The sequence below is a fragment of the Crocodylus siamensis genome, unplaced genomic scaffold (assembly GCF_052110815.1).
Source record: "Crocodylus siamensis isolate JL-2025a unplaced genomic scaffold, ASM5211081v1 HiC_scaffold_145, whole genome shotgun sequence".
Classification (NCBI taxonomy): Eukaryota; Metazoa; Chordata; order Crocodylia; family Crocodylidae; genus Crocodylus; species Crocodylus siamensis.
The window spans coordinates 1-12,928 of record NW_028324555.1 but is presented as its reverse complement, the minus strand read 5'-3'; the positions used below and the strand labels follow the sequence as shown (position 1 = coordinate 12,928).

The following is a 12,928-nucleotide window of genomic DNA, read 5'->3' as shown; positions in this document are numbered from 1 at the left end:
AGAGGGTTTTCCCAGGTTACCAGAGGGTTTTCCCATTATGCCTAAGCTGTGGATCCACTCTGCGCTGATAGCAATGAGGTGACAATGCATTTTCTGTGCAGGAGTTACCATAGTCTCAACCATACTGGTGGTTTCCAAAGCTCTATGTGGGCTTCTATTGATAAGCTTGATGAGCTCTCTTAAGTACATTCTGCCTTAAGTTGACTTAAGCACCCATCTGTGAGTGATTCAATTTTGTCCTGTTTAAGTCCCTTGAAAACAGATAATGCCAAAGATGGGCAAGTCCTCCTGCTCAATGCTTTACAGGACTTTGTCTTAAAGCCCAAATGATAGTTTTTGGAGAGGCTTAAACAGGGTGGAATATGGATTGTGTTACAGGTTACCTTTAAACTTAAAATGGGAGCATCCATGCTTTAAAGGTGTTAAATTGTGTTAAGTACTCTCTAAGCATCTTAAAGCTATGCCACTTTGGGCAAGGGTTAACTTTCAGCTGCTCTACCCATCTCAAGTTAGGGTACCGTTAGCTTGCTTCACAGAAATAGGGACCAATTTGCAGTCACCCAGCATCCCAGGTTGCATAGCTCCCAGCCCCTCTAACCCTAACAAACTTTCCAGCCTCCCATGCTCTACTGCCCAGGAGGTGGCATTTGCACCAAGGCAATACCCCCACCTGACCCCAAGTGAGTAAGACTCCAGCCCACATAGCACTATACTGTCAGCTCCAAGGACCTCAGGAAATGCTACCCAGGCCCCTGGGCTGAGGACCAGGTATACAGCCCCTCTCCCTCAGTGGGGCTAAGCCTTTGCCCCACATCTAGGCAGCATTCCCTTAACCAAGTGAATTAGTAGAGGGAGAAGGGAGTGTGGCTTCCCTCCCCAGCCTCCTGTGTTCTTGGTGCGGGAGGGCTGCCTAGTGACAAGTGTATGGAGCCTAAGAAGGCCTGCTGTTCCTGCAGTTAACCCCTGGCAGTTGTGCACTGGGAGCAGAGCCACCTGGCAGAAACAGCACGCGTACCTGGACTCCATGCTCTCACCACACAACCTCTGGGGCTCTACTCCCAGAGGCAAGAGAGAGTCTTGGCTCCTGACCATGCTGCTCCATGCCAGCCCATCTAATGGCAAGTCACAGTTGTGCAGGTTAGAGGCAGCATTAAACCTTAACCAGCAACTGCTCTGAAACCATTCTAACTTTAACACTGGCTAACATTCCACAGATTTCAAATGGTTTAAAGGTAGCACCCTAAGATTGCATTTAAGTGCCTAATACCAAGAGGAGGATCTGGCCTTAAGTGTCTAGCATGAACTTATTCCACCCTATTTATGTCCTGACAAACCATTAATGAACATACTTTTGTCCAGCTAAAATTAAAGATGAAGGTACACAAAGCAGCAAGAAGGAGGAAGAAGACCTACTGGCCTTCTGCACTGATACTTTTCAGAGACTAAATAAGATCACACATGGGCACTGGAGTGACACTCAGACACCTAATGAAGGGATAGGACCAGGCTACTGGACATCTCTATCTCTGGAATAAGCCTGACTTGTCTTTGAACACTGGAGGCTAGCCACCCTTCTCCTTGGTATGGGACTCTGATGAGATGCCCTGCAGCCTGATAGTGTATGGAGCTCCTGCACATCAGCAATTCTGTGCTCCAGGAGATCTCATCCCTTACAGTAGCCTACCAAGAGCTTGCATTAGGCCCCTGGCTTCAAACTGAGTTAATGGACATCAGCAGTAGTTAATCACAGTGCTCCAAGCTAACATGCAAACTCATTAGCAGGCCTGCTGGTATGGAGTGTGCCACTGGTCTGATAAAACAGTTGTGAGAGTAGTGGAATGGCTAACAGCCACCTTCTGTTTGTTTGTGTATGCAGTGTTGCGGTTCCTGATGAAGTCACATTGCATGTGTGTTCCTCTCCACTGGAACAGGGTGAAGTACTGTTGCCTCTTCCTTCCTGCAGCACTGGAACAAAGTGCAACCTATGTTCTTCCCTCTAAGTTCTATGGCGGTAGCTACACAGGGTACTAGTGTTTGACTGATGTCTCTAACACAAGGGATTTCCAGCATGCCATTTGTAACCACCTCTGTTCTGGAATGAGTGTACCTGGTATCTAGACTGGATTGGCATGTGCTATAGGGGGCTGGAGGCTCAGGAGGGGCAAACCCTGGTATTTAAGACCGGGGTAATAACAAGATCCATGTGAGTTTCTCCAGCCCACTCCTTACCTTCATCTCATCCATGCAGTCAATTATATGCAGCATCTCTTGGAAGAGCTTCTGGAGAGTGAGGTTCATGTCTAGGCGCTGGCGCCGTGCATGTAGCAGCTTCAGCAGATGCTCCCAGAGTTGTAGGATGTTGTCCTTCGTGGCATTGATGCGTTTGATATCGTAGTAATTCTCTGCTGCCAGTTCTGCCGCCACCTCCTCAATGGCCTGCACACGCTCCTTGTAAGCAGCTGTGTCTGTCTCAAGGGCTTCATGTTTCTTCTTGGCTGCCTCCACTGCTGGAAAGTCTTGGCCAAAATTATCCTGCCCAAAGCAAACATGGGCCTGGGTTAGGCCTTTGCTAGGACTGCAGAATGTCAGGAGACACCAAAACCCTCCAGGTGCCTCATGGACTCTAATAGGAATGGAAGCTCTAGGTCCGTCTGGTGACTTTGCAAAAGCCCCAGGGTGCTGTGAATCGAGGCCCAGGAAGACGCTAACAGGAAGTGCAGGACTGCAGACCAACCCCTGTGGACCTGGGCCTGCTTGCAGGACTGGGAGCAGGGACAGTGGTATGTGAGGAGAAAGAGGTTGAACAGGAAGCCCTGCTTGGAAAAGGGATTCAGAAAAGACGTTGCTACAGAGCAGAGGGAGGCTGCTCACTAGCTCTGGTCACCCTCAGCCATAGTCATCATCCTTTACAATGGGTGGGAAGCTGGCCTGCCATGTTCCCACAGGTGACACCTGGGGCCAGAGCCAGACATGTTCCATTAGCCAATACACTGAGGCCAGATACAGGTATGCTCCTGCAGCCTGTGCCCCCTTGCCAGAGACAGGCACACTCTTCCAACCACCCTCACTACAGCAGGTGTGCACATCCCAAGTGGGCAGTCCCTAGACAACAGACTCCTTTACCTGGGCAACCAAGCGCTGGTTGTCGCTTAGCCAGGTCTCCCGCATGGCTGCCTTGCGGTCAAAGCGCCTGGCCAATTGCTCCAGCTTCTCCTGCCGGATAAGCTCATTCCTCAGGGCCAGCTCTCGCTCATGCTCTGCCTTCTCCAGTTGCTCCCATGCCTATTCACACATATAAATGCACAGCAGAGAGGTGAAGACATGGCCACCCTCATGTTGAGTGGGGCTGGCCAGGCACCTGCCATTATCATACAGCCTTTCACTTTAAACCCGAGCCATCCTGGGAACTTGCCCATCTTGACAATGTTAGTGATGGGTAAAACTTTACAACAGACTGTTCCACCTTCTTCCTGCCAGGTTAGTCAGGTTGGGCTGTTTCATTCCAGTACAGAAAAAAGAGCCACTATGTCAGTGCATTTACTTCTGACTTTTAGATTTCAATAACTATTAATTTCAGGGGTACCATTTATTATATACAATAATAATTCCCTGCAACCAGCTTGCCAAAATTTCCCTCTGGAGCTAGAAGAAGCTGTTGTTGAGGTAAGGTGGCTTTGAAGTAACCCTTTCTATGTCAAAAGGAGCATTAAACTGGGGAGGATTGCAAAAATGTTGGAGGACAGGAGGGCAATCCCTAAAATCTGTCAGAAGGATCTTGACAGATTGGAAAGCTGGGCTGGAGCTAACAGAATAAGGTTCAGTGATGACAAATGTAAGGTGCTATACCTCAGGAAGAACAATCAAAATTACAATTACAAAATGGGTGACACCTGACTGAATAGTACCACTACAGAAAGCGATCTGGGAGTCTTGGTAGGCTGCAGACTGAATACAAGTCTGCAGTATGATGTAGCTGCACAAAAGGTGAATACACTTTTGGAATGTATCAGTAGAAGTATTAGGTGCAAGGCATGCGAGATGATAGTGCCTCTCTACTAAGCACTGGTTATGGCTCATCTAGAGTACTGTGTACAGTTTGGGGCCCCACATTTTTAAAAAGGCATAGAGAAGTTACAGAGGGTCCAGAGGCTGGTGAAAAAGATAATAAAGGCCTTAAAAAGTAGGTCATATGAGGTTGAAGAAAATAGGCATGTTCAGCTTGTGGAAACAGGGGACAGCACAGCAGTCTTCAAATACTGGAAGGGCTGCGTAACCAGGACCTGCTCCAGGGGTGACCGTGATGCTTTTATCAACTTCACTCTTTGGGCAATCTTCCCTTCCCCTCATCTGCCATGCCTTCATGTATTTATCTTTTAGAAAACAAGAGACTGCCCCAGGGCTCCCCAAACCTCCTTTCACACTCATGAACACAGATGCCCTTGCTCACTGCCTTAGGGGCTAATTAGGTGGGTTCCCTCCTCCCCAGCATCCACAACCATGCCTCACAGATGTCACACATGTTAATCAAGTCATATCTGCGCCTACAGGCTACAGGCTCTTGACTCTGTTCACCCTTACACCAGCCCCTATCTGAGATATAGGCACTTTGGCTCCCTCAGTCTTTAATTGTGGCACTCCTGACCTTCAGTCCATCTCATTAGATCCTGGCCCCACTCCCAGGCCAGTTGAGACTCATGGGCTCTCTAGCCCCACCAGGCTCCAGCTGTGGCCCTTCTTGGCCTTCAGCCCTCCCTGAGCCCTGGCCTTTCCCAGGCCAGTGAGACCTCTAGGCCTCTGAACCTCCATTCTCTCTGGGCCTTCTGGCTCCTCTTACTCTCTGAGCCAGTTGGGACCTCCTTACCTCCCCTTAGTCCCTTTTACAAACCACCAGTGTTGCTTACTCCAACTCAGATGTTAACCACAAGCCCTGCTGTCCAGCAGTTCCTCTTTCCATGACTCAGGGCTGGACTGCATGCCCAGCCCCAGCTCCAGCTCCCAATAGTCCAGCCCCTGTAGGTCATCTGACTCTTAATTGCCATCTGGCACACCTGCAGGCTCCTTCTCAGGATGGGCCCGCCTTCTTTTAAAGTATCAGGAGACCCACACCTCCTGCTACAGGCTGCTGTTAAAAGGAGGAAAAAACCCTTTGCTTTCCTACTGAAACATAGGACATAGACCAATGGCCTGAATTTGCAGAAAAGTAGGTTTAGGTTGGATATCAGGAAAAAAACTTCTTCACTGTTAGAACAGTGAAGCAGGTGAACTGACTGCCTAAAGAAGATGCGTGTGGACTGTCCATCATTGGAGGAGTTCAAGAAGAGGTTGGACAAGCATTTGGCCAGGGATAATCTAGACGTAGCTATGCCCATATTCTATTATGGGTATTTCTCAGGCTTCTGGGCTTTGCTGGTCCCCAGGGGGCCAGAATTTTTTCACCCTCCTTCTGCTACATGTGTTATGGATTTTTTTAAAGCCTTCCTCAAAATCATTTGGGTATTGGCTGCACCCAAGGTTGGGAATTTTAACTGGGGTGTGCCAACGCTCCTGCTGAAATTTAAACCAGGAGGTTCTTGGATAGAGAGTTGTATCCCTCCACTTAGGGTCATACCAATGTATGTTCAGGAAGGAATTTTACCTCGTAATCAGATTGGTATGTTTTTTTTTGCCTTCTTGTGTAGCGGGGAAGCCCTCTTCCTTAGATCTCTCAAGTGTTTTTTTAACCACCTTTGCAGCAGCAGAATGTTGGCCACCATGGTCTCTCTGCTGGCATGGCAGGGGATGGCAAGTGGAAGCAGCCCTGCTTGCCTGCCCAGCACCGTGAGGTCTGACTCCATCTCCTAGGCTGCCACAGTGCTGGGAGAGCAAGCAGGGCTGCTGCCACCCAGTGTCCCTGGCCATGCCAGTGAAGGCTGGAGCTGGCCACCACCTGCAGCCCACCAATTGATTCTATCCAGCCCATGAGTGTGCGGCAGCTCCAGCTCTGGACTCTGCTGGCACTGCAGGTTGGAAAGAGTCAACTGGCAGGCCGGATACAGCCCACGGGACATATTTTGCTCACCCCTGGGTTAGATTATGGATTTGTTTAGTATAGTTTGGAGAGGGACATCCTGCCTCATGCGAGGGCTTGGACTAGGTGACCTCTGAAGGTCCCCTCCAGCCCTACTTCTGTATGATTCTATGATTCAAAGCCCAGTTTCCCAGAACAGCGAAGAAATCAAACCAGAGTTTCCCTGCTCCCCACTGCAACTTCTTCCAACCAGCTCCATCTAAGCCAGTGGTGCTCAACCTCTGGCCCACACATCAGATCCAGCCTACTGAGCTACGTCATCTGGCCTGTGGGCCTCCCCATGAGTCCAGAAATTTGGTAGCAGAAGAGTGGCAGCAGCACCAGTTCCTCTGAAAGCCACAACACAGTCAACTCCATGGTTGGATACAGTGTGCAGAGTCTTGCCAGTGTGCAGGGTCATACCAACACATTAGATCACACCTATGGACTAATCCCCCATGCCAACCCTCTGTTGGATCAGGCCTTCAGACTGACCTTATGCATAAGATCCAGCCCATGGACCAGCCCCACATCACTCATCTAGCCTGTGGGGCCAGAGAGGTTGAGCACCACTAGTCTAACTTTAGGTCCATCCTTCATGCCTGTTTGTGCAATGCTTCTGAAGCTTCTTTTCTTCCTCCAGCCTCCAAATATCCCCTCCTGAAAACAACAGCTAAAATGTCAGTCTGATTTCAAGGGTCAAAGCCAGGGGTGTTTGTTCATGTGCCTTTGCTTTGATTAGGATACTGCTATTGTTTCATACAGGAACTGAATTTTTTCCATTCTCTTAACCAAAAGACAGCAGTTACACCCACCAGCTTCATCCTCTCAGCAACAATCTCTGTTCAAATTACCTTTAAGATTTCATCATAATATAAAAATCAAAACAAACTGCATCCCACGAGTAAAGTCAAAGCACAAGATTTTCCCCATATCAAAATGAAATATTTCTTTGGTGCCAAATCAAGTGTTCTGGACTTTTGTTTTATGGCAAATCAAGAAGTTTTAGCTATCTACTATGGTGCAAAAAGAGTGTCCCCACCGCCACCCCTACCACTACCCTTAGAATATCACAATCCTCAGTAGAATGAAAGTTCTGGCTCAATCTCCCAATGGTCCTTCTCCCAAAGGTGTTTTCTCTGAAATCCCCTTTGTTTTCCTCTTATCTCATTCTCTCTCTCTCTGAACAATAAAAGACTGTCTGCATGCAGCGTGTTGGCCATGGATTCCTGAGGAGAGAAGGGTCAGACAGCCTTTATAGCTCCCTTTCCTCAGCTAGCTAAGGTGGGCTTGGCTCTTTACTTTCTTCCAGTACAAGAGGCTATTTTGACTGTTTCAGGCTAAAAGAAGCGCCCTGAAATACCACAGTGGGACTAAGCACCCCCAAGGTCTGCAGGGTCAGTGTACCCTGGGCTGCACAGAGCCCTAACAGAGACCAGAGCCCAGGTGGTGGAAGCGATTACCCCCAGCTTGTGGGTGTACTCCAGGGGTTTTGGTTGGGCACAGTGAGGCAGATGGCTCAGTGTAGTAAGGTCCCCTAGTGTGGTCCCCTACCACACTGGCCAATATGGCAGCAGAGAGCAGGAAGCTGCAGTACTGCTATCCAATCTTATGTTTATCTCACATCATGAGATAAGGTTGCTGCAGAAGGAACCCTCAATGAGCCTCCTTATGCTACTCTGGCCTGCATCAGGTGGCCTTGACACACAGCACTCTTACACTAATGTCGTTTACATTGGTTTTGCACAACAACATAAATAACACTGGGATCCAGAGCAGAAGATAAGGCAAAGCTGTGAGGGAGCAGAAATAGCCTGCTTGCCCTGAGCAAACAGTTACCCTAAGATACCAGTAACTGTGGACACAACACTTATACTGGTGTAATTTTACCTCTGATTTTTTCCTAAATGATTCTAAATCAGATTCAGATAAGTTACATTCGCATAGGGCTTTATATCAAGTGCCCAGTTCTTTTCTTACACTGATGTAAAGGCCAATTATGCTAGTTTAAAATGGTGTGTTCTGGCACTTCATCCCTCTGCCAAACATATTAGAAGGAAATCGTCAGATACCCTGTTGATGTCAGACACAAGCCTGCCTTCATTTGGAGTGAATACTCTTTGATTGTTGGCTCGCATTCGAGATTGGATGGTGAATAGCAGAACTTCCAGATTCCCCTTTTCCTGGAACCTGTTGGAAAGCACAGCAAAAGAGAAAGAGCTCACACCTTTCAGACCAAGCCAGCCACTTCCCCAACATCACCAGAAACTCCACAACCTCAGCTCTAGGATGCCCACACCTAAAATTAGCCTGGCTGCTCAGCTGTACTGGGTTAATCTCAAAGTTTCCAAAGGAAGATTGCTAATGGAAGTGATCCAGCTCATCAACCTGCTGTCTGGGCAGGACTTTTGTACTGATCCTCCCCCTTCCCTCCTGCACTGGGGCAGTGTTGTCACCCCCACATGGAAAACCGAAGCACAGTGAAAATAAGAACATGGACAGATGATACAGTTACTCCACTGTAACTGGCAACAGAAAGGTGTAAAAGAATGTTACAGATGATGCAAACATCTGAACTGGGGCAAGTTAATCTAAACTGGTGAAGAATTATCCCTAAAAGAAACTGAGCAAAACTCCACCAGTGTAAGTTACCCTCGTTTAAGCGTTGTCTGTCCACCTTCATCCCAGAGCAGCTGTTGGATAAAGACAGACAGGCTATTACTGATCCCCTGCTGCCTAGTGGCAAAATATAGTAATAGCTACCTACTGCAAACAGGAACCCTGGGATAGCAGCACATCTGTCCACTCCTGATCCCAGTGTAAAACACATTGGTGTACAAAGCCAGTCTAAATTATACCAGTGTATAACCTGTCCAGGACCTTAGTAACACAGGAGGCTGTGACACTGAAGGGAACTCAGCTAACCCTCAGCACTAAGCCATCCTTTCCTCATTCCTTATTAAAAACTGCTGGACTTCTCATGATATCACTTCCTTGTATACAGGAAACTGGCCTCACAGCTCCCTGTTCCCAGCTGACACTACTAGCTATGGGTGTGTGCTAACTGTGCACTCACAGGACCATTTGATCTGTCTCTCCATCTGAGCTTTGCAGAGAGCGGAGCTTGCCTCCCATTCCTCAGCCAGAATTCTGTGGTGCAAGGACCTGGAGTTTACACACTGTCCTGCTGCTACTGTGCTGTCCCCACACCACCACTGCATCCAGAGGCAAATTTCTTGACCTATCTGTCAAAAACTCTCAGGGAGATAGCTAGTGATATCTAACTGGCAGAGCACTGGCTATCCCTGGGGTCCAACCTTAAGCAAAAACCCTCTGTCTGCTCTTTGCCTCAGTTCCTCTGTGGAGATAATGCTACAGTCTCCTGTAAAGGAGCTCTGAGATCTGGGGTGAAAAGCTTTACTAGAGATTATGTACCTGAATAAATGGCCCTTTCCCTGGTCCTAGAAGGGGAAGGGCATGGGGGGGAGAAACAAGCATAGCATGCTACTCACTTTGGGGGTTTCTCCACCGTGCGGTAGGTACTGAAGGACTGGAGCTGCTGCTGCACGCCAGTCAGTGAATTGCAAAAATTGCGGCTGTTGAGGACCACGATAGTTTGTTCAATCCAAGTGAGCAGGTCAGAGGCCAGCCCACTGTACTGATCGATCATCCTCTCTGTCTCTGTTGCATGCTCAATCACCTGGGCAGGGATGAGAAAGCAGGGAATGTGACCTCCTGTGGGACCTGTCTGCTCCTCAGAGCCACTGCATGGAGTCCAAAGGCAGAAATACCAGCCTCTTCACTCATGCCTTCCAGGCATGTCCCAGGCATGTATGCCAAGGTGAGTGGCATGCTGGTGCTCCAGAGCAGTGGGGAGCATAGCTCAGTAACAAAGCAAAACCAGCATGGTGCCCTGCATGGAAGCTGCTCTCTACTGTAGCAGATAGCAACCCAGGTTGTGCACACTCCATGAACAGCTGCTTGAAGGCCCGAACTGGGGCAACGGTTTGAGGGATGGAGCCTGTGAGAAGGAGAAGTCTCTTTAAACATTCACTGACCAGTTGCATACCCAGTCTGACCTCCTGCATGACAGTCCAGGGCACAGACCCTTGCCCAGGACCCCCAACTCCAACATGACCCCCCAGTTGCCCTGGAGCAAGTCTTTCAGGAAAACCCAGACATGCTGCAAAGACCTCAGCGTGATGGAAAAGAAATACCACCACCATGACCTGACCTAGCCAGGTCATCTGGTAGGTTAACCATCGCAAGGGCAAACTTTTCACCTGGTCCTAGATTCAGCTCCGGTTCTGGGACCTCACTGTACCTTTGGCTGAGAGATCAAAGAGCTCTCTGCTCCTCTGTGCTTAAGGAGGTAGCCTCACCATGATCTTTAGGGACCTGCCTGGCTGGTTCCTCATGGATGTCTCAGACTGGCAAGCAGATCTGGGACAAATGACTCCCTGTGGACATTGCTGGTCAGATCTCCAGCTGCTGTGTGCTGGTCACCATCCTTGGGCTTATGGCGCAATGGCAGTTTCAACCCACCAGGCATATGATTGTGGAGCTGGGCCAATTTACACCAGTTAGAGACCTGGCCCATGGACTGCCATGGAGCTGCATCTGGCTTACACGTACTTAGCATCCAGCCCTATGACTCTTCTGCAGCTTTGGCTCTTTGACCCCAGCTGGGGGACCAACCTTTAAATGCATGACTGTGCTGGTGACTTGAACAGGATGCATGGTGCACTGAGAGGATGTGTGGAAAAGGCAAGCCATGCACAGGGTTGAGGAGACAAAGCCAGGACAGGCTGCAGTGAGTTCTCCCAGCCTGTGATTGGGTAATGCCTTATGTTTCCTGCTGCATGTCCACAATAGGTATGACTGCCATCAACTGGCAACATTACTTCCCAACACTGAAACTCCACAGGTTCCCCACATGCAAAAAGGGAAGAAAGGGGAATGAGGCAGAGAAAGGTGTGACAGTACACAGCAACCCTACCTTGCCAAGTCGTCTCCCTTCCACTGCTAAGACTTTCATTTTGGAGAAGTAGTGGTAAAAGGCCACCACATAAGTGATGATGGATTTCTCATCTGGGTTCTCTGTGAAAACATCTACCAGCAAAACAGGAAAGAATAGCATTAAGGATACTGGAAAACATTCCCAGCTCCCAGGCTTGAAAGGCACTTCTGCCCATCACTCTTGCCAGGGACAGAGACAGAAGAACCATGCTCACACAAGAAGCAGGCTCACACAAGACAAGGTCAGCAGCAACCTATGGGAAACACACTGGAAAATACCATTTAGCAGGTTTTCAAACCAATCTGGTTTTTTCACAATTTTTTTTTCATTAACATGGAAAAAAAAAAGTTACTGTTGACTGAAAACTTGTGTTTTGGTAAATAAGCAATACCAATAGTGCTTTGGATAAAAATATATCATGATAAACTAACTTTTGGGAGAAAGGTTCACAGTTTGGATGCCATTTTTCAAAAATGTCCTTTTTCAAGAACTGGGAATAGAAGCCAGGTGTCCTGAGTGCCAGCCTGGTGCCCTGTCCCCTACGAGAGCTTCCTTTCTTCTAAAATAGGAGACCACAAACAGTCAGGAGTACACTTTGCAAACACAATGAGGGTGCCATCTGGTTTTAAGCTAGCACTTAATATTTTGCACCAGGTTCAGCACTGTAAGTCAGTGCCTGTGCATGGACAGACATACTATAGGAAGCGCAAGGCAGGTATATCCAGTGCATAACGCCACAAGGGATCTTACCTTCTGGGTCAAGGAGAGGGGTGATGCCCAGATGCCGCTCTGCCACACTGAATGCATGTTCCAAGTTGTGCCGAGCGTTCGAATGCCTCAGGTTCTCAAAGTCTATGAGCTCAGGTCTGGTGAGGAAAATGACAGAAATGACAGTGTGGGGCACTATCCAGGTCCTTAACTCACCCTCAGCCCTGCATCATTCCTCTGGGGCTAAGCCATGCTGTACAGAAGGGAAATCTTGATGCAAACAACTAAGTGACTTACCTAAGATCACACAAGGACTCAGTGTCAGGGAAAGGAACCCACCGCTCTCTGTCTAAGCCTAATGCTGTGCCCATTAGATCATCACAACCATGATCATGGGACATGATGAGGAGGAAATGGCACCAAGATGGGAAGCAGATATGGCAGGCAGAAGGTAGCACTAACAATGGCTGTGGTGCCCCAGGATGGGAAGCAGATATGGCAGGCAGAAGGTAGCACTAACAATGGGTGTAGTGCCAAGCATGGGATGGGCTACAGAGAATGGTGATGGAGGATGGTTTTCCATGGTTTCTCACCACTGGGCTGTTTGCAGCATGTTAAAGTGTCCACTGGACTTCTGCATTTCTTGGTGCTCACGGCGTCTCTTACCTGTGCTTGTGTATAAGGGCATTGAATGCTAGGCCATCCTTCCAGCTGGAGGTGAAATTGGTCACATTAACATGAGGGTAGCTGCAGAACCAAGAGGAAAACAAGGCATCACCTTACATTGCACTTCAAACAGGTACTAGACAGGCAGGTTTAGACAAGCACCCCAGGTTCCATGTCACAAATCCAAAAAAACCCTAGTGAGATCAAAGGAGAATCAACAGCTGAAATGAGATCTCTCAATGTGAGTATTTTCTGACTCTGCTTTTCAGTCCCTAAAGTTGCATAGGAAATAAACACCTCTTATTTTTTTGAATTCCAGAAACTTCTTGAAAACTTAGGATATGACACATGACATGACTTTCCCCCAGAGTAATTTATCCTGATTTTTTTCTCCAAAGTAGTTTTACTCTGCAGTAAGGAGCACAACAGATCAGAACGTTTTTTACACTATTTGAAATTTCTGGGTTTATCTTGTGAATCATGTAGGT

The 12,928-nt window shown here is 48.2% G+C and overlaps 1 protein-coding gene across 1 annotated transcript in view; it reads right to left on the bottom strand.

The window, feature by feature from the left end:
• The window catches only part of LOC149851835 (spectrin beta chain, erythrocytic-like), a gene marked incomplete at its 5' end in the record, with an annotated part of 49,392 nt that extends 36,871 nt beyond the window's left edge, over positions 1-12,521 (bottom strand). Inside the window, 7 exons of the mRNA XM_090030309.1 lie at positions 2,230-2,532; positions 3,124-3,282; positions 8,119-8,236; positions 9,559-9,746; positions 11,046-11,158; positions 11,817-11,932; positions 12,441-12,521. Of these exons, the coding sequence (XP_089886435.1) occupies positions 2,230-2,532; positions 3,124-3,282; positions 8,119-8,236; positions 9,559-9,746; positions 11,046-11,158; positions 11,817-11,932; positions 12,441-12,521 (1,078 nt within the window). The remainder of the gene's footprint in view (positions 1-2,229; positions 2,533-3,123; positions 3,283-8,118; positions 8,237-9,558; positions 9,747-11,045; positions 11,159-11,816; positions 11,933-12,440) is intronic.
• Positions 12,522-12,928: the final 407 nt, after the last annotated feature.